The sequence below is a fragment of the Penicillium verhagenii genome (genome assembly GCF_028828195.1).
Source record: "Penicillium verhagenii strain IBT 33310 chromosome Unknown utg000009l_segment0_segment0, whole genome shotgun sequence".
Lineage (NCBI taxonomy): Eukaryota > Fungi > Ascomycota > Eurotiomycetes > Eurotiales > Aspergillaceae > Penicillium > Penicillium verhagenii.
In genome coordinates, this window is record NW_026643173.1 from 463454 (window position 1) to 489930 (window position 26477).

The following is a 26477-nucleotide window of genomic DNA, read 5'->3' on the forward strand; positions in this document are numbered from 1 at the left end:
ATCTTTCAACAAGCAGCTCGCGTAGCTCAGTTGGTAGAGCGCGGCACTAGTAATGCCGAGGTCTTCAGTTCAAATCTGGACGTGAGCAGTTTCTTTTTTGCTTTTTTTTTTTTTTTTTTTTGTTTTTCAATCTTATCTTATCTTCAAATGCATTCCACTTTTTTGGAATTTCTTCCTTGACTTTCCATTGGATTCTTTTTGCTCAGTTTGCATAGTGAAAAATTCTCTCGCTTAGCTAGCGCGGGTGTTCCCGCCCCACCCAGAAAAGTTATAAAAGCAAGCTGTCGCCCCGTGGGTTTTCTTTTCTTCAAGCGACTCTACGTTAGTGATCCCTCCCCTATAGGATTCCAATCCTTCACAGGATTGGAACTCCTCACCCCCTGAGCTTCTCACTAACAACCTCACAGTTCAAAGAATCACTTTAGAGTAGACGTCCCACTTCTAAGCTCTTTAAAAGAGCCACAGAATCTCCACCCTTGCTGATGACTTCTATGTCCTCGATGCCCTAAAGTGAAGCCTTTTACTTCCGACTCGACATGTCACGCGTGCTGCTTGCAGTGTCTGCGTTTCATGTCCAGGGAGTGGTGATGATCTTGACCTGGTTCGGTGTCTGACTTCGGTCGGCTGGGCCTGGTGGGTGTCGAGGAGGTCTGAAAGGTTTTTGACTCCTTCAATTTCTTGATGCAGATTTGTTGCGACGATAAACGGATGAGTCTTGTGAGTGGTTGTCCCATTAGCATAGGCTTTTAATTTTTAATCAAAATATTTTCATCAAACACTCTTTCTTCCATTTATTATGTAAAGTTTGATAGTAATGGCTCTCGCCCTTTTGAATAATTAGTGTTCATCCATTTCAATTCACTCGTGACGAACCATAATCGATAGACTTCGAATGCTTGAAATTCATGAAATTGATGATTTTTCCGGAAGAGAAATTAGACCGGTTTACTAGTACGACCAGGTATTTTCTATGCAAGCTCTGGGTTGGCCTTGAAAATGTTTCGTATGAATACTAGTACTCCATGCTTCCAACTTCCAACCAACATTGAACTTCAGTGTTAAATAATTTCAAGCTTACTACATGAACCTACTCCATATATTAAATTTGGTACTACCCAAGAGAGTGTAGACATGTATATGTATTATTCATCTTTTTTACGGACGAACTTCAAATCTTGTGTTCAATATGATCCATGATAGAATCAAAGTATAATCAATATACTTATCGACCCTCACATATATTGATTGCCATCGTGCATGGCAGGACAAGCGGCAATACCCGTAGCTTGTACAGTAACTGTTTCTGTCACCACAATCTGGTCGCTCATAGGTGGAGCAGTCACAGCCTGTGTTGTCAAAACCAGAGGTGTCGAAGATGTTTCATCCAGAGTAGTCGAAGTAGAAGCAGTAGCAGAGAGTGAAAAAGTGATGGAAGAAGAAGAGGCAGCGACAGATAAAATAGTGGTCAACGGAGTCGTGGTGGTCAACGGAATCGGGGCCAACGAAGAGGTAGCGAGTAACGAAGTAGTGACCGAAGAAGAAGCAGTGACCGATGAAGAAGCGATAGCTTGAGTCAACGAAGAAGAGGGATATCGTGTAACAGCCGGCAAAGTCCACGACGTAGCACTAGGACATACACTCACGCCTGAAGCTGTAACATTCGGATACGCCAGGTCGGGGAACGGCCGCGGACCAGGCATAGTATAATTCACGATCCAGTCCCGATACATATAGAACAAAATTCCAGGCTCATAGCCAGTGTAGAGACCGGGGATCTTCACGGTGGGACCAGGGGACGCAACAATATCGCTCTCGACCTCAATTTGCGCACAGTTGAAATAGAACTCGGCATTGCCGTAGGTTCCCGCACCATGCAGAGCGATATGCTCAATCCGCACAAGGTACTGACCAGCCGGAACCTCAACGGGGAGCATAAAGGTAAAGTTCCCAATACCCGTAACGCCCCAAGTGATACCATCCGAGCCGAACCCGTTCGGACCGAGCTCGTAGATCTTGAACCAGTCACCCGAGCCGTCGTAGTCCTTGACTTCCGTGCCGGTTGGTGATTTGGAGAGATAGACCTGCAGGGGACCAGGATGTTCGATCGTCGCGCCGAAATCGACTCCAAATCCAATGGTGTCCCCGGCCTTGACTTTGTAGGTGCCTGTCGCGTTGGCGTATTGCTGGGAGCCAGTGTTGCAACGCATGAGGTCTTCGGTGTACTCGTCTTTCACGGGCATGTAATTCTGCGTATCTTCGCGGACGTACTCGTAGTAGCCAGTGAAGTTTCCGTTGGCGATGAAGTAAGGGAAAAAGTAGTGGGCGGATGCCTGGGAGAGCAGTCCCAAAGACGCAAATGCGCCCAGCATCAAGCTCTTCATAATGAGTGAGAAGAGTAAGAAATGAATGTAAATAGTGCAAAACAAAAACCAAAAAAGAAAAGCCAACGAAAATACCACCAGGGCTAAAAGATAGAAGGAATGATCAAAGACAGAATAGAACTTCTACTACGTACGTTCTATGGCTACTAGTAGGTTTTATACCTGGCGCTTGCGCAGCGTGCATGCTAGATCGACTGCCATCTAATTAAGAAGTTAGTCTCGGCAGCAAATGTTTTTTCAGGGTCCTCTGAGTTTATGCCTTTGGGGCGACATTTGAAACAACGTTTCTGTTCATTTGACGTGCCCAGCCCTATAGCCGAGCTTGGCAGTTTCAAGTGGATTGCTTCAATTCGGTCTCTGTAGGTCCGCCGGTCATGCGAGGTGAAAGTTTGCATAACACGAGTCATAAGTTGGATAGGCGAACCGACGATCCTCAGCTAAATACTCATAAAACCTCAAGTTGAAACAAGGTCTCCACCGGAGACCTTTTGAACCCCTTTCGGTACAAATGTTGTCCCGCTTCGGCAGTCGAAATATCCACCAGGAACATGCCGATAGGGTAAGCCATGATACCCTAAATTTTCTTCTTTGTTGGACATCCTTGGAACTACTAGTAAAATCCAAAGACTTGCCAGGATCCCCTTAAATGTCCACTGTCCACTGTCCACCCAGATTTAATCTTGCTTGGGCTCATCCATAAACGCTTCTGCCTAGCTGGAGACAAATTTACTACTTCGTCCCTGTTTTCGCCATCTTTCTAACCCTCCTTTCTTGAACCGAAAACGAATATTTTGAAGATTTGACTGGGCCACAACGCGTCTCCAAATCGAGTTGTCACTCAATGAGGTTGCAAACCTTCAATTTGTTGCTTGACGTGTGCTTTACGTGTAAGGGACAACCCTGGAACGTATTGCATACTTGTATATACTACTAGTGGCTAGCATACGTACCTTCCAAGGTTGTCAGAGCCTTTCAATTAGATCAAGTACAAGCAATAATGTAGTGCTAACTAGAGGAGACCTTGGAAGTCTGTTGGTCTAAATAGTACCTACTAGATATATGTCGACTCCGATTTCTCTGTTTTTGTCTTCTATTCCTCTTAACTGTTTACGAAACATTTCACGTACTCGTTACTGACCACCTGGACCCTCATCCACTTCTCCCCCAAAATCCGGAAAGCCCCGTTGAGTCTGGGGTGACGATGTTGGTCCCGGCGAGTCTGGGATGTCGATGCTGGCCCCGGCGAGTCTGGAATGTCGATGTTGGCTCTAGCGATTTTGGGGTTGTCGTCCGTATCCACCTGGACCCTCATCCGCTTCTCCCCCAAAATCCGGATAGCCCCGTTGAATCTGGGGTGTCGATGTTTTAATCCAGGTCCGTTCTGTCACCACTTCCCCCCTCAGACTGTTCCACCTCCACCCTCCTAAAAAGGAAGTCGCCCGATTGGGTATGCCACGAACTCCCCGCATCAAAACGCCCCAGATAGCATAAATATTCCCCTTGCTCATTGCTTCTAGTCGCAGCGCATGGTAGTCCCTTCTTGCCCGTAGTATCGTTGTAACGAATCCGCAGAGAGTAGTAAACTAGCCTCCCGATTCTCAGGGGTGGGTCTCCCTGGTCCATACAAAGCAAGCCCACTTAAACCCTAGAGGTTCACATCTGCGACTTTCTCCCGGAAAAAAAAAGTGGACGAAAGTGCGAGCACAGGGCAGACATAAAGCGACCACAGCCAAACGGCATGCCAAAGGGATCCGCGTCTATCACTTAAGTCGTCATCGAGGTCACAGAGCATGGCGAAGTTGAGGTCAGAGATGTTGCCGTCAAGAGTTCTTAAGACGGGGGAAAGTTCGAATATGTAGTATGCTATCCGCTCGCCCCAAGTTGGCACAGCGGCTTGGACGAGAGAGTTGAAGAGGAAAGAAAAAAAAAGAAAGTGAGAGAAAACGCGTGGGGGAGTATTTATACCAGGGCCTACAAAGCAAACGCGTCTTGGAATCTCTCACTTGGAGTCTTTCACTTGGTTCCCTACTAACTACTAGTAGTAGTTAAACTTCCCTAACATGTCACTGAGAAGTTTCTCGTGTTTCAAACTATTCAAATGTTTGCACTTACTCCCTATAGTACAATAAATTGCTCCCCTCTCTGATTATCGGCGTGAACTGAAGTCATGAAGCATAAGGCCGGTGAGGGGGAATCAGATACGGAGTACGGAGTAACGGATTATATTCCTGTGCGCCTGCTTCCTCTTTTGTTTCTCCTCTTGTTCTTCAAGTTCTTTCTTATTTCTAAAGCCTTAGTTATCTCGTCAAATGACCTCCTTCCTCGTGGATCGACTTGCCTCGCAACAATTATTATATGGATTCCAATATCCTGCTTACGACTGCCAGTGCCTAGTAATCTGTCAACAGTATCCTAATTGGCAAAAAGTTTACAGAGGATTGAATTCTGGTATGATACCCTCTAAATATTTTGAACTAAAGACTTTCAAATGTTCTGAATTTACCCAATTCAAATAGAATGATGGTAAGAAACTGGTAAGTCCATACAAAAACACTTGGGAGCTTCCATGAGATTTCTGCTAGAGTTCTATAGTTAACGGCTGAAGACAAGGCTGTCCAGAGCGAGTCTTTTGAACCATAGCGGGACGGACCGACCCCTGAACCGCCCCACCGCGACGCCGGAGCCGACAACGAAATCATGCAGCGCGATTTGCGGAACAGGACCCAATCAAGGGCATTCGGCGATGTAGCTCGTTTAGAGCTGGGGGTATTGCTAAGAGCTTCTCAGGGGTTTGAATCAAAATGAGTAGACGCGCTCTCAGCTTTTTCACCCCGGGGCCGGACCGGACGCGCCCAAAGTCGGACCCCTAAGCGAAATCCCCGCGATATTTTGATCAGTGAGCATTTCCAATTCTCGAGTATTTTACGTGTTTTCCGCATTTGAATTGCCATTGTCTTTCACTGTTAATATCTGATTTCTAAATGCCCCTTGTCCGTTCGTTCCTTGAAGGCTTTTCGCCAAACCCCCCTTACACAAAGTCCTGGCTTGTTCTCTCCTTACCCGTACAGGTCAAAAAAAAATACAGGTACTTCATTACCATCACTAGTATTTACCATCTGCCCCAGCCCTCATACTGATAAAATTTGATGGATTAATTGACCTAGACCCAGGATCCCTGTAAGAGATCCTTGATAGACAGCGAGGTTCCCGAGGTCCATTCTTCTAGGATCCGCGCCCTTAAATTGAAAGTTCTCATAAAGAGGGTTAAGCGGATCCACCGATATCAAGGGGTGATATGAATCGCCAGAGAGGGACATTCCTCCCATTAAGTTTGAATAGATCCAACTGAATGTTGCTTCCAAGGTTCAAGGGTGAATCCCACATGTGCAAGTAATGTCACAAGTTAATTACTCATAACCAGGTACGACGTCTGACCAGCATTCAATGTTCCAAGATTGTATTTGAATAGGTATTACCTGGTCAGAGCGTAGGACGTAATGCCGTCGTATGCACAAGACTTTAATTCCTTCTAATAAAAAGTTGAAATTGAAAGATTTGGGATTGGGAAGATTATACTCGGAGATAGTTGAAATGCAATTCATAAACATCACCATGTATGAGGCAGGAATGGAGGGTGTAGGCATAGAAATGAGTGTCCCGAAAGAAAACGAATGTAGTTATTCGCCCTTTCAAAGAATAAATAGGACTGATTTGGCCTATGTGATTGACTCCAAGCTCAAAACCTCGTAAAGGTAATTTCTTTGCCAGGTTCAAGGTACATACTCGCGCTCAAATTGCAACATCTATTATCCTGAGCTTGGGTTTTTGAAAGCCCTTGCAGCCAAGTCGGCCTTCGCAATCTATTTGCGGACTGCTTGTCAAGGCCTACGAATAGAAATATTCCATTGGACCTTGACGATGCGCTTTTTAAGTCGGGTACTTCTGGCGGTCTGCCTAGTAGCTCCTATGACACTCGCGCTGTCCGAGCCAGCAACCAGATTCTACAAGCAATTATCCGTATTAAAAGAAAAGCTCGAGAAAAACCGAAAAGCGATCGATCAATACAATGGAGGTATCATAGCGACTGGTCCACTGGGGACGTCAGCCTACGAATTATGGTCTGCGTTTAGGATTGGAAACGTTCAGCTGCACGAGGCCACTGCAAATTCCACAATCTGCCCCCCGGAGGAGCGTGAGGACATTATGAAAGCCATTTACGATTTTGGCTTTGATGGAGTTCAGACAATGGATGTTTACAAGAAAAAGGTGAGTCCAATTGGAAAAAATACAGATCAATCTGCAGAAGAAAGAACATGTCCTCTAACCAACTCTTAATCTTTTCTTTCTTTTTAGCAATCGGTACTCAGAGACTCCCGAATGGGCTTCGTTACGCCCATATTTTTGGATGCTATATTACGCGAAATTGAAGAAGCTGAATCTTACTCGCGTTATCTGCTGGGGAACCAATATGACGATCAGATTACTCGGAATTACGGACTTTTTCGCGAAGCATGGGGCTCCGTTTTTGACGCATATACGACGGGCTTGAAGCCTGAGTTGGGATTTGCACAGGATTATATGGGATTTATGACGGCGGTGCAACCAGTCCTTGGCCTACTTTTTTAGGCCATTCATTTTAACTCGTCTATATAATAATTGAAAGCCTTTTAGTTATAGCATGCTGCATGATCACCCCTTGTGTCGTGAGTTGCGTTACCCCCCTGACGTGTCCGTCATTCTGGGCTTTATTTATCGGTGGTCAAAGTACCGGATTGTTATTTTGAACTTCACCATTTATCCTTTGTTGGCTTCTCAGTTTCTTGAACCAGGCGGACGGAAGATAGCGTAAGCCTCTGTGCTGAATTCTGTTCACGCGTGGTCATAACAGACCAGTTGAGCTATGAGTCTGCAACAATTTCTCCTATCGGCTCCCAGGGCTACTTTGTGCTATTTATTAATATCTCTTGTTCCACCAGTCACAACTTTCCTACATTTCTGGGGCCTGGAGTATTGGAAGAGGATCCCACTACCTAATCGACTATGGCTCTGGGTAGTGTTTGTGTCCGCAGGATATGCCGTTTTATTCCCACCTGAGCTACCGGGATATTTATCTATCATCTGTGGCCCAGGCTCTGTTATTCATATCATCCGAGCTATTGAGTTGGCATTTGTTCTCGATGTCCCAAACCTGAGGAGACTTCGGAGAACAAAACCGTTGGCTAACACTCTCTACAAGTGGGAGCCATATCCTGCAAAATTTACGATACGCAGGGGCATTTGGCTTGTAGATCTATTGACCAGCATTCGTGCAATTGGATGGAGTCATGGGCCACAAAGTGGCTTGCCACCAGGTTTCTTGATCTACGAGCCCCGATCAACCTATCAGCCACAGCAGAAGTCAAAAAGAACAACAGAATGGACAGGCAAAACAGATGTGCATAAATTCATGACAGAGAAGGTCTTACATATGGCTCTATGCTATCTTTGGATCGACTTTTATCAGTCGATTATCATCCACTCCGAGATCTGGAAGGCACTTGCCAGGCCTGCCGCCTGGAACCATTCAGAGGCTACAAACCAAGTCGTATCCTGGCTTCTGATGCCATGGATGAAATGGATACCTACAAAGATTTGTATCTACGCGGCCATTCAACTCTCATGCTCAACGCTCGCATTTGTGGATATTGGGCTTGGGCTGCTAGGCAATGAACCCTGGCAGTATCCCCCTATATTTGGATCAAGCATCGGTGTGATGCAATTGAGCTTCCAAGGTATGTTGTTACTTCCAGAGAAGAAAACAGAGGCTGATCATTCCAAGCAATATGGGGAGAATGGTGGCATGATCTGTTTCGGTTCACATTCCTAGGTATTGCTGACTGGGTCATTCGCTCCAGCAAGGCAGAGCGATGGGAGCACATTCTTGTTCTTGGCATCCCGTTCTCTTGCTACGCAGCAATACACGCCAGCCTCTCATACGCTGTTTCGCATGATGCTCATGCAAGTGCTTGGGTGATCATCTTCGGGGGAATCCAGCCCCTGGTTATCCTGGTTCAAGCAAAACTTCGGCTTTCTATGCACAGCAAGAAAAAGTTGCTCCACGACTTGATTGGTCTGGCTGTGTTGTTAAACACCTTTGGGCTACTGCTTGGTAACCCTGGCGTTCTCCATTCCCTCGCTTCTTTTCCTATTCCAATTTCGGTATGGCGCAAGGGTGCATTTGGGATGGATGAGACAAACTTTCAGAATTAATTAAATGGGCTCGTCCAATTATAGTGGGTAGAATGGAGGTCAATAACGCACACATGAGTAAGGCTATTATCATGCAAGGAAAACGAAAGACATCGTATCAATAGGCACGTATTCTCACGTCCCGACCCCAAGGTTTCCGACTTGATTGAGACTGGTACTAAGGCCGTACATCCCAGTACATACCACAATGCATACTACAGTGTGTAGGGCCAACTATAATACTGAATATTTCAAAATACCATGTCAGGTAATTTTGTCTATTGAGGTTTATTTTTCACCTACCTGAGGCCTGTTATGGAAGACAAGAAGACTTGGAGACTAATTTTCCACCACTTGCTCTCCAGTATCTGAAGGCCCTTAAAGAGCGCCGGACCAATTCAGAGGCATCGGATTGGGTGACGACAAAGGTGGATGAGCACCAAAATGTTTAAAAAATTGTCGCAATTTCATTGGTGGCATATATTTGCTCTAGTTATATGGCCGCTATGGATTCCTCTGCGTTATCCGTACGTCCCAGTCCGCGGAGAAACGGTGGTTCTCGCTTTGGTTTACGGCTATATCCAGGGGCTCAGCATCACGATAGGTATAGCGGCCACCTCGCGATATTTCACGACTGTCCAAGCTAAACTATAGAACCTATTAGGATACCACCGACTTTGGGCACACAAATCTTTTCGGGCACATATCGCGTTGCGCATCTTCCTTGCAGTTTTCGGTGCAGGGATGGTCCAACGATCTATCAAGTGGTGGGTGAAAGGCCATAGAGCTCATCATCGATTTACAGATACCAAACTTGATCCATACAATGCACGGAAAGGGTTCTGGTATTCCCATATTGGATGGCTGTTAGTTCGGCAAGAAGACATCATGAGTCAATGGGACGTGGACATCTCTGATCTCGAAAATGATCCCGTCGTTGAGTGGCAGGATCGATATTACATTCCTCTTGCCGCTTCCATGTCATTCGTCGTGCCAGGGTTGATAGCCTGGCTTGGCTGGGGGGACCTTGCCGGAGGACTCTTCTGGGCCGGGACGGTCCGGATGAACGTTGCATGGCATTTCACATTTCTGGTCAATTCACTTGCCCATTGGGCTGGAAGCAGACCGTTCTCGTCAAGAACAACCGCCCGGGATAATCCCCTGGTCGCACTGATCACTCTGGGAGAATGTTACCACAATTTCCATCATGAATTCCCAACCGATTATCGAAATGGAGTGGGGCTTTTTGATATAGATATTTCCAAATGGCTTATCTGGTTGTTAGCCTCGGTCGGACTGGCGACTAACCTAAACAGAGTGCCAGACAAGGTCATCGAGAACTGTCGACAAGGCAACAGCAAGAAGATCCCATCTGATGATAATTGTGCAGGCGATCGAGTACCAGCGATAGAGTGGGAAGCATATGTTCAAAAGGCAGGAAGTGGACGAGCCCTTGTTGCAATCGCTGGCTTTGTTTATGATGTGACTGACTTCGTGGATCGACACCCTGGGGGGGAAATCTTGAAAATGGGTATAGGAAACGACGCAACAACCATGTTCCATGGCGGCGTTTTCCAGCATTCTGTTACTGCAAGTGACATTCTATCTGACATGAAAGTGTATGTAATTCGAGGAGGCGGGCCTGTTGAAACACTGCGTAAAAAATAGATTGCTCTTGGTCAACAAATGAAGGTGTTGTTGTTGATGCTGTTTGTTTATGTAGCTGGGAACATTTGTTTGTGCAGTTTGTGCAGTTTGCGTGGTTTGTGATGTTTGTCTGAAGATTATTAGTCAGCTTCCTGTACATCCAGCTTTTTCTAGTGGTTATCCTCGTACGGAGTCGTACATTCGACAAGAATAAAAGTCTTTTTAATTCAAATCTTTAACGTCACAGTATGAGAGACCTCTGAAAGGGCCCTGGCAGCCGTAAAAATCCCAGATAAAAAGTCTCCCGCTCTGTTATTGTAGTACTGGTAGGGTTATACTGTTCCGTAATAATCTAGAGACTTTTTACAGAGGCATAACGGCTGCAAGTGGGGAAAACGCACCGAGGAAGAATGAATGATTGATAAAGTGGTATTGCACATTGAAGGGCCGAAATAGTATAGGACCATTCGAAAAATCATGATGATTAAATATTATACAGTATTGGCATTGCACGACTGGGCCTCCAGACCAATGATCAGAGAACTTGCCACTGCAGCCCTGCTCAGTCTTGTAGAGCACCTGGGCAGAACTGTTTCGTATCTCGTCTTTGAGGGACTTTTATTGTCCGGAAATGATCCGAAGCAATTGGTCTCTGTCTGAATCCTTCTCTACCATTGCCCGAAAGATTCCATTCTCAAGGTTTATTAAGTCTCGAGGAGGCCCAGATTCCACCGCCATGCCACGGTCTAAGACCAAGATATGATCAAAGTCAGCAATCGTGCTCAAGCGATGGGCAATTACTATGAGAGTTGAAGAGCCATGTCCAAATCTTGTCCGTAAAGCCTGCTGAATCTTCTCATCCGTTGCATGATCGACCGCAGAAGTGGCTTCGTCCATGATAAGAATTTTCGGATTGGAGACAATCGCACGAGCGAGGCAAAGAAGCTGACGCTGGCCTTGGGATAGATTCAAACCGCCCTCAGAAATGGTATTTTCGAGTTCTGATAATGGGAGTTTCGCTGTAGAAGTAGTGCCTCGCACCTGCGCTAGAGCAGAGAGAAGTTCGCTATCATCGTGTTCCTGGAAAGGATCCAGATTGGATCGAACATTCCCTGAAAATAACATTGGATTCTGTGGGATGATGGCCAGTCGGCTCCGCAGACAGGTCAGTGTAATCTTGGAAATGTCGACCCCATCAATGAGAATCTGGCCCTGGCTGGCTTCTAAGAAGCGGAACAGAGCTAGAGCCAGTGACGATTTGCCTGCCCCGGTTCGACCAACGATACCGACGCGTTGATTCCCCTCGATGGTTATGTTTAGACCACTAAGAACCGGTGGCAGGTCAGGCGCGTACTTGACTGTCAGGTCGTTTATATCCAATCGTCCTTCTGTTGGCCACGCGGCTGGCGGATCAATGCCATCGTACTTTTCTGGCTCCATATCAGAGTACTCCAAGAGGCGGTCGACAGAATTCAAATCCAGTTCCCAACCAGTGTAAGCCTGAGTTAACAAAGTCATGGCACTGCTCAGCTGAATTGCAAAACCGATCGCAAAACCGGCCGCGGGCGCATCTGCTCCTGTTTGACTCGTAACCAAAACGGCAACACATGTAGTAAAAATCGCTCCGATGATGTTGATTCTTGTTCCAAGCCAGCGGGTTAACAGCCATTGATGCCAGTAGGCCCTAGCATGGCCATCGACAAGCTGCTGCATTTGCTCAATATAGATTTCTGGCTTTCCATAGGCCCGGATTGTCCAAAGGCCAGCGAGCGAAGAGTTGAATTTCTCAAATACTGGACTGCGAGCGATGTTTTCGATACGCTTTACCTCTCGGGCTGCGACAAAGTATGTACGGGTAAAATAGACACATGCCGAGGTAAGAGGAACGATGGGGATGATCAGAAGAGGGTTAACGATAACGCCGGCGACAATCACACTGCCACATTCCAGGCCGGCGGCGAGCATGTGGATCAGATTGAGACATATCCGAGAGTCGACAACGTTCAAGTCAAATGAGAAGCGATTCAAAATCTGACCAACCGGGACAGTGTCAAGCCATTGCAGAGGTGCGCTGAGTACACCGCGTAGACATTGCTCGAAAAGACGTTCTGATGCACGGAGTGCGGGAAAGAAAGTAATCACGTTTACCGTTGAGCCAACGAGCCACTCACAGACAGCGAAAGCGACGTAGATACCAAAATAGAACTTCAAATGTTGCTCGGCCATTTTCTGTGCATCGAGAGCTGCCTCGGTATCATGGTTGCTCCAGACACGTAGCCACCAGCTCTGTTTTAAGTTAGCATATTGAAAGGCACAATTTATTTCTCTTCGGGATAAGACACTTACTCTTGCGAGTATAAGAAGCATATATGACGCACTAGAAATGACAACTAGAGCCCATAGCCACCATCTGCCACTTGCTGTGACATACTGAATAAAAAGCCGCAGAGAGGATTTGTTTGTCTTGCCTCGCTCTTTTTTCAGAAAGGTTCGTGGTGCCTGATTAACTACTCGCCTGCTCTGTGACGAAGTCGGTCGATTGGGCTCATCGACTTGCTCAAGTGGAAATGAAGGTGTATCTTTCAATGCAACCTCTGCATTTTCATGCAGTTTTTCATCAAGTTTGCAAGAATGTAACAGACTGTCCAGCATTCCACTTTGATGTAATTGAGCAGCCGCACCAGTAAAACCAACCATGCCATCTTCCAAATGAACAATACGATCAGTCTGGGGCAAGCAAATACTGATGTGATGCGTGGTGAGAATTCGGGTTCGACCCGCAGCCAAAGGTCCGGTCAGTGCATGCTCATATAAATGTTGCGCGGTATGAACATCCACTGCGCTAAATATATCGTCCAACAACAGAATGCCAGCGCGGGAATATAACGCTCTTGCGAGAGAAATGCGGGCTTTCTGGCCACCACTCAAGTTGACTCCGTCGGGGCCGACTTCAGTTTGCTCGCCATCGGGGAGGGTTTGCAAGTCCTTTACCAAGGCGCATGCGTATAGGACATCCCTATACCTCTCTTCACGAAAGGGAAGGCCGAACAGAATGTTCTGCTTGATAGTTGCTGCTTCAATCCATGGCATCTGAGCCACGTAAGCCGTGGCGGAGTCCTGGAGCCATTCTTCATTGGCTACGTATGTGCGCCAGACACTTTCAGGATCCGGTTGAAGAGGTGCCATTACCTGCCCGGTAATGATATCACATTCTCCCAGGATGGCAGCTAGCAGAAGACTCTTGCCTGATCCCGTTCGCCCGGAAATTAGACTTAATTCGCCTCGGGCAAATTCCAGATCAAGACCCCTTAAGACCCAGGGAGACTTTTGAGATGTCAAAGCTCCCGGCCAGGTAACTGTGGCATTCTGGAAGCCAATAGTGTCGGATGGAGTTAAAATTGGCATCTTTTCGGGAGTACTAAAATACTCATCCAGGCGCCGTGTGCTGATGAAAGTGTCCAACACATTCGAGAGTAAATCCGGAAGCACACCTAACGACATTGCTATCGAACCCATAATTGATGTAGCAGTGAAAGTGACCGAGGCCGTCAGCCCCCCGTGTAGATAGGCATAGACTCCCAAGGAGGCGACAGACAACGCGATTGGGCCAAGTATATAGAAAGACATGATGCCAGCATTCGAGATAAAGATTCGGCGTTGACCTGCCAGCTCCTGCTTTCTCACCAAACCGATTCTATTTGACCATTTGTCTTCCAGGGCAGAGAATTTGATTTGGCGGATTCCGTGCAGCACCTCAGTGATGATACTCATCTTCTTGTCTCGTGCCACCATCAACTGGCGACCAGCCTGTGCATACATGCGACCGCAGGAAGTGATCATCGGCATCAGAACAGCGATACATGCAAGACCGGCCGCCAAGCTTTGCCAGCCAAGGATTTTCATCAATAAGACAGAAGCAAGGATTATCCTCAGAGGCACAAGCACTAAATGAAAATAGTACGTGGCAAATCGACCGATTCGCTGGCCATCAACAGCAACCAAATTGATTGTACTCTTAGCGCCGCAATCTTCGTCCTCGCCGTTCCCATCCCCGCTTTTCTCGGAGCTCATGGACCCAGTTAGACGCATAGCCTTGTCAAACACCATGATGGATATTTGCTCGATTATTCGGACTGAGATCTTATTGAATGCAATCCAGTTTATCCACTGCTCAACAAGAGAAGAGCAAACAATTGACAGGCCCAACGCAAGTCCCCATGCCCCCAACTGCAAGGGTTCTTTCATCTCAGGTGAATCGGATTCCAAGACTTGCAGGATATGGAATAGCGCCATATGCGGCGCGAAAGTGAGCAGTGCCAGGAGAAAGCACAGCACCGCTGTCCCGGTCAGATGTGCACGATTGGATCGCACTAGTATCCTCCACATCGGTGCCGGCGTTGTAAAACCGTTTGGCGTTTTTGACGTGATTGCGCTTTTAGCCTCAGCAAACGACTCTCGGAGACTTTGCGATCGCGTACTGTGGTCTAGCCCTGGAAGTTCCGCCGGGTCGAACTCCTTATCCTGATGGCCGAGCTGGACAACTTTACTTGCCCAGCTAAATGTAACACGACTAAGAATCGAGGTGGAAAGTTCGCGGTCGACCATAACGTGGTTGTGGTAGACATCGGGGCGGCGAGGAAGCAGCAAGCAGAGGGCGGCTGTGGCGAGAAGACAACAGCATTCTGCGCCGGCCAGCTTTCGTTGGATGTTGTCTAGATGCAAAGGATACGATGCGCAGGTCTCGAATGCAAGAGAAATCAACCCCAATACACAACTAAGACTCAATTGCAAGCCCAGGGAATAACGCACAGCACAGCGCGACTCCACTAGTAAGGCGAGACATTCAATGAGGAATAAAAGCTGATCCAGTCAATAAAGGCAAGTGGATTATAACAAAGAAGAGTTGTGCTAGCACTCCCACTTACCAAAATACCGCAGTGCAACCATTCCTCTCTTGTCGAGACGACGACAGCCCGTGATATAGATACGGCGACTGCGCTGGTTGTCAAGATGGTAATCATAGCGCGCTGTGCCCACCTCCTAGAAACCCGCACATCTTCGAGTGTACTCTCGCCATCGCAGTCGTGATAAAAATATTTGGCGAATTGATCAGTGGTGCAAAATGCTCGACGGGCCCAATTTGCCAGGCTTGGAAACGCCAAGCTGGTCAAGAAAGTGGTCAGGACAAGAATCGTGACTCTGAAATCCAGAGCATGGTCTCCAATGTCCCACATTTCTCCAACTTGAAGGTATGGGTTTGGTTTGGACAGAAGAAAGTAATCGATCACTCCTAAATAACTAGACATGTGATTGAGATCTACTAGTACGAACCACTGGAATACAGATGATGTGCAAACCATTCATTTAGTGTTGGCTGTAGCTGAGATGTGGGTCATGGTCTTTTCGTCATTGTTTTCTTTTTCATTTTCCTTTTTTTTTTCACTTAGGTAGTAATATAGCCTACCTATAGGTTTCTGCTCCCTTACTTCCACTCAGCTGGGCCCTCTAATGTACTCAGCTGGTAAGCCAAGCGTATCATCGCACGCGAACGGTTACTAAGTACACCCGAAAAAAACAAATTATCTCATAGCTCACTTCCAAGATTCTCTAGTTCGAGAACTACAAGTTTTGTACATACGACAATGCCCGGGTCCCCTATTTTCAAGGACTACATCCTGGCCCCACAAGCTGAAAATTGATCGTCGAAAATGGCCAAGAGATTTGTCAAAGGCGACGATCCGTTTCTATTACGAGATAAGAGTGATACAAGACCTTACATCCACCCCTTTACTACTCAGATACATACTTGCGGTTTTTAGGTACTCAGGAAAGGGGGTTTCCAAAAACGTGGGGGCCGATTTGGAGTTCCATTCGAACCTCGCGAGTATGTGATACCTAGCTTTTTCCAGAAAGTAGACCTCCTGCCTAGCTCATGGTTTTTTTTGCCACTCTAGCAACGTAGCCAAACCAAGTATTTGAAGAATAGTATACATATACTGTCTTTCGAACTGAATACCTGGACCTAGAGAAATGGTTGGTCCTTAGAAAGTGAGACTCCACCACATATTCAGGTAATTTCTCCACTTGCCTGGTTGCCTCTACATAAGACTTGTACTTCATTCAGGAAGCAAGCCCCTGGGAAATCTAGTAGTCCATGGATGCACCTAAACTCCTAGGCAGAAGAGGGGAATATTCAAGGTCTTTTAGATACCTCTAGCATTTTACTTCGTAGTGGAACTGGAAATGCACGCCGCGCAGATACATGGCGCTTTACTTGTAAAGAAAATTGTATCCATTGAAACATTAAGCCACAAAAACTGTAATTTTGAAAATGACGTTGCCTCGAGAACCCTGAAGCGTGGCATCGTAAGCGACGCATCTAGCCAAGTACATATCTTGACTTCGAAACTTCATCTCAGGATAAGATCCACATCTACTAAAAGACAAAAAACTCAACAGTCCTGTGGCAAGATGCCGATTAGTGTAACTAGTGTCTTGGTCTCATCTAGATCTCCCCATCTTGTGCGATTGTTGAAGTGGAGCCAACATTGAATCATTATAATGTAATGCTCTGACTTGTTAATCCTACTTGTCCGATAAGGGAATTCGAACCTACATGCCCCGGGGTTCAGGTAGATGTCTGGATTGTACATTTTTGAGGCTTGTCTAGTTAAGTTCTCTCGGAAGCAAGTAGTGGCTCCTGAATGCAGAATAAACAGGTTGAATAAACTCAGAGCGGCATAAATACCGGTCGGCAGAGAGAGAAAGAAGAGAAGGAAGCGGGGAAAGTGGGGACTTTGAAATAGTAATAAGTATGCACACCCACGAGTCTCTACTACATACATGAACCTTAAGCAAGAGTTTTAGCAGAAATTTAGCTGATGCTGCAATCGTCACAAAGAAACGATCAGTGAACCGAAAGAGATAAAATACTGAAAGTTCAATCTCGAAATTTTACCCGAGAAAAAATAACAGTCCCTAAAGTGCCGCAAAAGAAAAATAGTTGACATGATGATAACAAATATTTCGATCCGTGGGGCTTGTTTTGCCGGAAATAGTTCCCAAGCGCTCTCTAGCAATGGGTTTGATCAAACCCGGCCCATTATCACGTGGGTGCTTGACAAGGATCATTTGTAACATAAATCCAACTAGTGAAGATCATGTTCCTGGCAAGTAGAACAGCACTGTGTTTTAGCATCATTCGCCGCCTGCAGCGCTCTTTTGATGTGCCCAAGAAGCAGCTCTGGGTCTTCGAGACCGATCGAAATCCGAATTAGGGTCTCATTTAACCCATGACCCTTTGCCCATTCTTTCTGGTTCTGCATGACCAATTGGACATAGGGTAGTGCAATAGTAACATTTGCGCCAAAGGAAGGTCCTTTACAGACCGGGAAGTTGTCGAAGAAGGCTGCCGCCTGTTCAACGTTTTCAAAATCAACCCCAAATACAGAGCCGAAGCCCGGTTCGAACTCTTCCGTGGCGGGGCGCATGAAACTGCAGTAGTTTTCCCGGCTCCAGCAGACGCGCGGCGAGTAGATAGCATTCAGACCACTACTGGGATCGGCGATGTAGGGGTGAAGGAAGTCAATCAGATAGGCAGCAGTGCGGTTTTGCTGCGTAAAGCGCTCGAGGTAATTGCGACTGTTCAACTCCAACTGGATGGCATCCTCGGCGTAGAGATTGTTTACATGAGTTGCAGCAAAGACGGTACTGAGCTCTTGGTAATGAGGGAATTTTGGATTCAAAGTAACACTGCCAATTTGAGCTTGTTAGTCTGCTGATTGTTTATTCAAACGTGCAAGGTCAGATTCTGGGACTCACCATCCTCCAAGGACATCAGCATAGCCACTGAAATTCTTCGTCAACGATGTAACAATAACATCAGCGACATCCGAGACGTCAATATTGGCCGCACTTCCTATTGTGTCGTCCACAACAAAGACGAAATCGTACTTGTTCGCCAGATCACGCACCCTGTGCATGTCTGGGGTTCGCAAGACTGGATTGTTGGGGCACTCGCACCATACAGACTGAATCTTGCGGCCCTCCTTAGCTCGCTCAATCAAGAGTGCTTCCAGGTTGTCGATGTCTTTATCGAGGCCGTAGCTATAAAGGTGATAAGGCACACCAATCGTCTCAATCATCTTAATAGACAGCTCGTACGGAAAGCCGAGCATAACAATGTCATCACTTCGCCATCTTAAAAGTGCCTGGTTCACGTGATAGAGCGCAGCCATACCCGACGCGCTGAGATACACATCATTGCTGGTTGGCAGGGTATTCTTCGTGGCATCTATGGGAGCGCGCGAAAGCAAGTCGGCCACCCGCTTGCGAAGTGTCTCATAGAGGGCCAAATCCCGGGTCGATGGTGAGTCTTGTAGCGGGCCTGCAGTAGGCTCTAGTTGAAATTCGATACATTGGAGGCATTGCTTTGCCAGTCTCGAAGAAATTCCACGGCCATTCAACCGCCAGAACGTCATTTTCACTGACTCCGCGCTATGCGGATGGGTAACAGCGTAAAGCTGAGGGATGTAAGAAAAGTCGACCTCAGACTGAGAAGGACCCTTGCTGAGCTTGACAGCAAAGAGCGATGTATCCTTCTCATCAACTGCGCCATCTGGGTTGAGAGTCTTATCCAAAAGGAAAGACCGGCAGTCTGCTGCGCTGTCGTAATCAGGAAACACAGCAATGCTTTCCGCAGGCGTTGGAAGATTTCGGATACACGTGTCAAAAAACTGTTTTTGCATACATTAATATCATAGTCAAGTCTAGTTCCAGTATATTGGGGTATTGATGCCTACCTCTCGAACGCACTTGTGCAGAAAGGTTCTGGGATAACCATTTTGTAGAGCCTCTGAGACTTCTGCCTTTCCTGCTCCATAACCTGCTACATCAGCCCAAGCAGGGAAATGCACAGATATGGCGTGCTCCTTCGATACGGGAACAGCATGACCAAGAGGTGGAGGTAATTGGTACTTCATGGTGAAAAACTCTGGACTGAAAAAATGAGGGGGTCAAGGTTCAGTTCAAACAAAATGAAGAATAAAAACAAATAATAGTTGTGCGTGCCCAGGCAGATAAATGGAAAGAAATACGTGCCAAGTGGTAATCAGGTCAATATAGAATACTAAGTGAGGGAACTTCCTGAGCTCAGGGGAGAAATCAACTTTATATACTGTCCAGGTGGTTATCGTTATATCGGCTGCTCTCCTCAAGTGCTTGCCGGTGAGGTGACGTTTGACTGGTGCTAGAATGTGGAGAGTACCAAGGAACCCCCTATACTACAGTGTCCGCAACTATTGTTCAAGCAGCGACCATTCATTGATGTTCATCGATGTATCGCCATTACCGCCATGTGTTGTTGACCAAGATACTACTAGTAGTACATACGCACTTAATCTGGTGTCTGCCTAAAGCTGTACGAAAAGTGGGGAATAATGGATCTTCAGGGATGTTCATGGATGTATCGCCATTACCCGCAGTGTTTGTTGACTTTCTGCAACTATGTAAAATGGTGCGGAGAGTGGGTTAATCATGAATCTTCATGCGTGTTTAATGATGTATCATTATTACCCGCCACTTTTGGATCAAGATCCAGGTACTTAATTCGGTTTATGCAGCTAAAGGTAATACATACGAAGACCTCGGGGTACCTCGGGAGTGGGTAAAACATAGTAGATCTTCATATGGAGCTCGTATTCATGGATGCATCACCATTACGTACTTAATTTGGTATCTGCAACTAAAATGGTGCGAAGAGCGGGGGAAACATGGATCTTCATGGGTGTTCATGGATCGATCTATCACTATTACCCACAATTTTTGTTCAAGATGAAATACTAGTATAATTACCTGATTGAGTAAGAATCGTCCATGCCTAGGGGGTGGAGACTCCTGGAGTGATACGAGAGGGCCTTCAGGGCCGTGCACGGGCCACGGCCCGTTCCCGTCCCGCAAAAGTACCGAATATCCCTACCCATCTAGGGGTTTCGCGTGGGCGAAGGCTTAGCTGAACCCAAACAGCGGTGAGTCGTACTAGTACCTTGTAAGGCTGCAGGATACAGATACCCACTTGCAGTCCACGGGTCAAATGCAATGTACAAATCACGCAATTCAAACAACGCATAGTACATGTGGAGTAGCTACCTACAGTAGGTGGTACCTTCAAGTTGGTATGCATCTTGATCGAGTGGTAAACTTGGAACTTTATTCGCAAATAGCTTGCCTAGAATTTGACACTGAAAAAAAAAAAAAAAAAAAAAAAGGAAAAACTTACCACTCTCTCAATTCCACTGTCTACAAATCTGCTTTAACGTGAATGCCTATCTGCCCCTTCCAATTCTATACCAAAATTCACCACAATTCGCAAGCATGACGACATTCGATCTTGCTGCCGCTTCGAACCACCTCCTATACACTGGCATAACTATCTCGCCGGTGAAAGTTGTCAAAGCCAGTGGTACCTATATCTCGGATATTGATGGACGTCAAATCCTCGACTTCACCTCTGGCCAACGGAGCTCTCTGCTCGGTCATTCCCACCCCGAAATTGTCGATGTGGTCAAACACCAGATTGAGACGGTCGATCACCTACACAGCACCATGATCACCCAGCCCGTGGCAGATCTAGTCCTACGATTGGCTCGCTTACTGCCTCCCCCTCTTGAAAAGACACTCCTATTGAATACGGGATCGGAAAGTGTGGAGGCAGCAATTAAGCTGGCTAAGGCCTACACTGGAAAATTCGAGACCATTGCTTTGACCGCCAGTTACCATGGTCAGACATGCGGTGCCAGTGCAGCCACTTTCTCCAAGTATCGGAACACTGGACTCCCATGCATGCCTGGCCAGCTGGCTTTCCCTGCACCATATGCATATGGATCGCCATTTCAGCGTGATGGGAAGTACTGTTGGGAGACCGAATTTGACTATGGATGGTCCATGATCGATCGCCAGAGCGTTGGATCACTGGCAGCCTTTCTGATTGAGCCAATTCTTTCTGGTGGTGGAATTTTGGAGCTCCCTCGCGGTTATTTGACGCGATTGAGTGTTGAATGCAAGAAGCGGGGGATAGTGCTGATCGTTGACGAGGCACAGACGGGTCTTGGGCGGACAGGCAAGATGTTTGCTTTTCAAGAAGAGGAAGGATTTGTCCCGGATATTCTTCTATTGTCCAAGACACTAGGCTGTGGACTCCCTCTTGCGGCTCTTGTCACAAGTGCTGAAATTGAGAAGGGCACTCATCGGTCAGTTTTCTACTGGAACACAACGCACCAAAATGACCCCTTGACCGCAGCCGTTGGAAATAAAGCCCTTGAGATTGTCGAACGTGATGGACTCTGTCAAAATGCGACCGAGCGCGGTGCCCAGCTGACCCAAGGTCTACTCGGACTTCAGGAGAAGTATAAGGATTGGATTGGAGATATCCGTGGCCGGGGACTTCTCCAGGGGGTGGAACTGATTCCAAGCCCCGATGCTGAAATGAATGCGAAGGATTTGGGAACTGCAGTTGTAGAGAAAGCTCTGGCCGGTGGACTGTCATGTAGTGCTGTTCCGTCTCCCCCCCCTGCGCAGGGATCTGTTATTCGCTTGGTCCCACCGATCACTGTATCAGACAAGGAGATCGACCAGGCTATCCAGATTCTAGATGAAACGCTTGCAGCTCTGCTAGTGCAGTAATTGATTGATTGTACATTAAGCAAATATATCGATCAATTACTACCGACACCTGGGCATTAGGTGGTCCGTGCACCAAGGTTTTTTTTTTGTCGCTTGACTACACCTCTGGAGGTAGCTATGCTATGAGTCTAAAGTAATAACCCATAAGGTACATAGAGTGGCATCCAGCATGCCTGGGAAACTTGATACATGTATGTGATTTGCTGTATTAACAAGGTTAACTTTCAGCCCTGGAGGGCCATTGTAAGAACCAGTTGACCTTAGAAACACTGAAACTCAAATCGTTTGCCAAAACAACAAATTCTCCGCCGGCTATCCTTCCGAAGTTCCATGCCGAGGCTGACAGGGGTCATTGTGTAACCTCGGGCCCCGGGGACCATGTCGAATATCTGACTGGTCCATCAATTGATCTGCACATGCGGGCCCCGGAGCGGGATCTGATGTCCGATTGGTCAGATACCCGCCCGATCCACATGCATGTCGATCGAACCCCGAGATCTTCCCCTTAGAAAAAATGAACTAATCCCTCTGACCTGCATGTTTCGAATGCATACTTACGATTTGGTCTACGTAACGAAATTGTTACTAGAGTCTTGTACTACATATGTGCATGATATATGTATCTCATTATATCAAGCAGACTTTAATTATATCATCTAGTATCAAACTCTTGTTTGTACATATTAATTACCGCTAGTGACGTGTGCATAGGTCACAGTGGATCATTTGAGATATGCAAGCCAGGAGGGGTAAAAACAGGTTTGAATCGGTACTAATGTACCTAATGGTCCAGATGTCAGATTCAAATGTTAAGCCCTGCAGTCTCTGAATATTGATTGCCTTTTGGTTGAGAACCTAGAATCTTTCGTGCCATTGTTCTTCGCCTAGTCTGGAAACATTGAAGATTTTCTCCAGATCTCGGGCTGAGTTTCACGACCCATGTATTCATGGATTTTAGAATCAACTACATATGTAGATATAAGTACACATATGCAGTCTCTACCCACCAAACTTACAAATTTCCGAAGGAGCGCCAAGAAGGCGATCTTGCATAAATACTGTATTTCAGTATCTAATACGATTGAAAACGACTCAGTCTTTATATAATCCAGATTATAGATAGCAGATCGTCATTGCAATACGGACTGGTATTGCAGCTACTAGCGTGGAGTGACTTCAAATGTTCAAAATGTTCGGAATTGTAAGTTCCGTGGCCACATGTGCAGAGAATGTACTCAAGTGCTAGTTATGTATGCACAGGTGTAGAGCTAGATATATTTAAATTTCTAAATATCCTGAGAGATTTTCTAGCCTCTTTCTCAAGTCCTCGCATATTAATGGCTGCGATGGCACAGGGTTTCTCTTCAGGACAATTTTACCGAGATTTTAGGTACTGTTCTACCTGGGAGGAATGCAAAATCCCGCAAACGCAATGAGATGGAACTAAAAAAGATGGAGGCTACCTGCTAAGCTAGGGTGGGGGGTTCTGACCAATAGTGGCCACAAGCCTAAAAACGGCCACCTGGGCGACATCTGTGCCTTCCATCTCATTTCCGGAGAACAAAGTTCGGCATCTCTACTTCATGGCTCTGTTTATTGTTAGCCTTATGCCACTTATACTTGGGTCATACTCTTCTGCAGAGATCATTGGAGACTTACCTCAACATAGCGCCCAATCAACCGCATCCCCATAAAACCCGGGATGGGCATTGTCTCTTCAGTCATAAAATCATATAAGGCCTTTCCCTCGGGGTCTCCAGAGGGATCCAATACTCTTTCCAGCTCCTCCTGAACAATCGCCCAGCCTCCTTGAGACTCCAAGTCTAAGACGTGCAAGAGAGGGCCCACATGATCCTGAATGAGGGAATGATGCACTTTATTCCAAGGGGAGCGGAGGTTATCGGCAAGATTGGGGGAGCCTGCGGGGACTTCACTGAGATTATATCCAGAGCGCAGGAATGTAGGGTAATGAATTCTAGTTCCTTCGAAATCTCGGACAGCAAACCCTGTTACCTCTTTTCTTGTGACATTGACACGGACGGCGACGTTTTGAAGGTGGCTTTCAAAACCAATTCCGTAACGAACCAAGGGAGGCAGAACAGTGGAGAATAATAGCATAGTGTACCTATTTGAGAGGATCAGTCACGTTCTTTTTGAGGCAAGAAAGCCAGGCCGGAAAATGAAGACTCGGAAGTTTTGAAAAACTTACTTTCTAAACCAATCTTGCTTTTTCTTCAAGTCATCAAGGCCAAACAAGATCTCCATATACGATTGATCCTCGTTGAAGGGCTTCTGTAATAGCCCAGCACCGGGAATAATGACTTCCTCGGGGGTCTTAGCCAGCTGTTCTGGAAGTTGTCGGATGACGCATGATATTTGGCCTGCTTTATGCAAGTCCTGTTGCGCGCCCGTGATGGATGCAGGCTCTGCAAACCACCAAAGATCAGGGGGAAGCAGATTCGGGAGCAATTTGCCAAGTGCAGGACCCAGAACCGCGCCCCAGGGTCTGACGTTCCTCAGACCAGAGGTGATTTGAACATTTAGCGACAGCTTGAGGTGATCTGGAAAGCCAATTTTTGGCATGAATGAGATACTCCGCATTGATATTTGTGCGCGGCAGCAGTCTGGAACACTTTTAAGAAGACGCGCTTCAGGGAAGAAGGGCATGATACTTGGCAGCTGACGAGTGAAGCACGGCACGATAATCTGATCAGGTTGCTCGGGGTCCTGAGGAACCCCGACTGATTTGAGAAGCGGTTCTAGAAGCTGCTCAAAGGGCCCAGTGACTATCAAACTTGATCTTGGCACGGAGAGAAATGTCAATTCAGGCGATAGGAGTTCCGGGATGTCACCAGGCACAATGGGCTTCAGCGGGGGTTGTGCAAAGCACGTTTTGTGTAGCTATGTGAGGTTAATTTCATTGTCAAGCACACCAAGAGCAACTAGGAAGAATACCGGATGTGTAGGATGCCCAGTCACAACTGATTGCTCCCAATCAGCCAGTGGAGACAAAAGATGCAGTCTTGGCTGAGTAGCTGCAATTTCCAGCCATTTCACTAATTGGGATTTAGTCAAGTCCGGGATAGCAGATACTGCGGCACTTACTCTGATTGTCGGTGGCATTTTGCAATTCTTTTATCAACGACTCTCCACCGTCATTTTGAGCCAGTACAGGGTTCCAACGGCAGATGACGCGGGCCAGCACTGTCGGATCGAGCTCCTCAACTGCCTCGCTCGTTGCGTTCCCGGTTAGCACGGGGTTGAGCAAGTCTTCAGCCCGCACAAATCCAATGGCTCTGAGACCGTCCTTCTCGAAGTAGGCATTGGCACGGATACCACACTTAATCCAAGTGTCATCATACCCAGCTTCACCTGGGGAAGTAGGCGCACGCAACAGCAAACTGAGGTTTGCAGATGTATCGACAGTTCCGATGGCCAGACGCTCGTTCACTGCAGCGGCAAGCACTCGCTTGGTTGTCTCGAAGTGCGCTCGTCGTCTAGTGGACATAGAGGTCCCAAGAGCTGCTGCTGTATTGAGAGTCTCCAAATACTGCGCAGCTTTCTCGTCGTCCATAATTGATGCCGGCAAGTTATTTTCTCTGGCTGAAGCCAGATGCTCTCCAAGGATTACCGACATTTTGGTATGATATAATAAGCGAATCAGGCTTGCTTGTACAGCGGGCCTCGTTTCAGCTCTTCAGAAGGTTATATTGTGAACAAAAAAAAGTCCCAGACAATATAAGAGCGAAAATGAATTCGCAACAAGAGATGTTAAGTTCCAAATCTCTTGATACCAGAGGGCATCAGTGAATTTAAGTGTGATTCTGGGGTTGAATCACACTTTTTAGGTAATTTTGAAAATGCCACGTCACTTTCCACAGTCTACATAAAGAGCTTCACCGACACAAATCTTTTCCGTCCATCTTGCTTTGCCAGTCGTTAGTTCGATATTATGCATTCCGGCAAAGTGCGGCTGTAGGCCCCGCAACTGACCAGTCACAAACAGCGAGAATACCTGACGATGGTATTCGATTTTCATGAAGGTCTGTAATTTTTTTCTTCATGTTCCAATCTTAGTAGTTTAATGATTATCAAAGTTGCCGAAAGTACGATTCAAATGCCGATCACGAAGAAAGGTCTCTGAAGGAATTAGCGTCATGCGAATAACGTATAGTTCAGTGTCTCAGTAAGCTGGACCTGCCTCGTCAGGAGTACTCGCATGTTGATCATAGATTTGTCCGAAATTCCAGCAAACCTTGAGTAATGAGCTGACCTTGGCATGCAGTCTCAGAACGTACCCACTAGGCACGTTCCATCTCATACGGCGGCACGCCCCACATTAGCCCGATCGGGTGGCGCTTCAATGAGGAGAAGGGTACTCCGTGCTCCGCACTCAGCTGCACAATCCAAGGTTTGGAGTGATCCACCTGCAAACTTGGTTAAGTCTATTTGAGCTCCAAATGTGCAGGTGGATCCAACGCGAAGTGGTAATTTACATGTTCAGCCTTGGTATAGGATTTTTAAAAACAGCAGACCCCTCTG

General features: G+C 46.7%; 8 protein-coding genes across 8 annotated transcripts; 4 read left to right on the forward strand and 4 right to left on the reverse strand.

The window, feature by feature from the left end:
- Positions 1-1232: 1232 nt before the first annotated feature.
- On the reverse strand, positions 1233-2381 carry N7466_009240 (lytic polysaccharide monooxygenase auxiliary activity family 9 protein; the record flags this gene model as incomplete). The annotated part of the gene is made up of 1 exon (XM_057168629.1): positions 1233-2381. One exon carries the CDS (start codon positions 2379-2381, stop codon positions 1233-1235), a length of 1149 nt encoding a protein of 382 aa, XP_057017335.1.
- A 3918-nt stretch (positions 2382-6299) lies between these two features.
- On the forward strand, positions 6300-7007 carry N7466_009241 (uncharacterized protein; the record flags this gene model as incomplete). Its single annotated transcript, XM_057168630.1, has 2 exons — positions 6300-6647; positions 6735-7007. The coding sequence occupies 2 exons, from the start codon at positions 6300-6302 to the stop codon at positions 7005-7007; spliced, it is 621 nt and encodes a 206-aa protein (XP_057017336.1).
- An 841-nt stretch (positions 7008-7848) lies between these two features.
- Positions 7849-8630, forward strand: N7466_009242 (uncharacterized protein; the record flags this gene model as incomplete). The annotated part of the gene is made up of 2 exons (XM_057168631.1): positions 7849-8152; positions 8200-8630. The coding sequence occupies 2 exons, from the start codon at positions 7849-7851 to the stop codon at positions 8628-8630; spliced, it is 735 nt and encodes a 244-aa protein (XP_057017337.1).
- Positions 8631-9497: 867 nt separating this feature from the next.
- N7466_009243 (acyl-CoA desaturase) lies at positions 9498-10277 on the forward strand (the record flags this gene model as incomplete). Its single annotated transcript, XM_057168632.1, has 1 exon — positions 9498-10277. One exon carries the CDS (start codon positions 9498-9500, stop codon positions 10275-10277), a length of 780 nt encoding a protein of 259 aa, XP_057017338.1.
- A 597-nt stretch (positions 10278-10874) lies between these two features.
- N7466_009244 (uncharacterized protein) lies at positions 10875-15490 on the reverse strand (the record flags this gene model as incomplete). The annotated part of the gene is made up of 3 exons (XM_057168633.1): positions 10875-12542; positions 12603-15116; positions 15182-15490. 3 exons carry the CDS (start codon positions 15488-15490, stop codon positions 10875-10877), a joined length of 4491 nt encoding a protein of 1496 aa, XP_057017339.1.
- A 1914-nt stretch (positions 15491-17404) lies between these two features.
- Positions 17405-19237, reverse strand: N7466_009245 (Cys/Met metabolism pyridoxal phosphate-dependent enzyme; the record flags this gene model as incomplete). The annotated part of the gene is made up of 3 exons (XM_057168634.1): positions 17405-18008; positions 18078-18991; positions 19058-19237. 3 exons carry the CDS (start codon positions 19235-19237, stop codon positions 17405-17407), a joined length of 1698 nt encoding a protein of 565 aa, XP_057017340.1.
- Positions 19238-20627: 1390 nt separating this feature from the next.
- Positions 20628-21935, forward strand: N7466_009246 (aspartate aminotransferase family protein; the record flags this gene model as incomplete). The annotated part of the gene is made up of 1 exon (XM_057168635.1): positions 20628-21935. The coding sequence occupies one exon, from the start codon at positions 20628-20630 to the stop codon at positions 21933-21935; it is 1308 nt and encodes a 435-aa protein (XP_057017341.1).
- Positions 21936-23579: 1644 nt separating this feature from the next.
- N7466_009247 (IucC family-domain-containing protein) lies at positions 23580-25572 on the reverse strand (the record flags this gene model as incomplete). Its single annotated transcript, XM_057168636.1, has 3 exons — positions 23580-24060; positions 24145-24676; positions 25041-25572. The coding sequence occupies 3 exons, from the start codon at positions 25570-25572 to the stop codon at positions 23580-23582; spliced, it is 1545 nt and encodes a 514-aa protein (XP_057017342.1).
- Between the last annotated feature and the right edge of the window lie 905 nt (positions 25573-26477).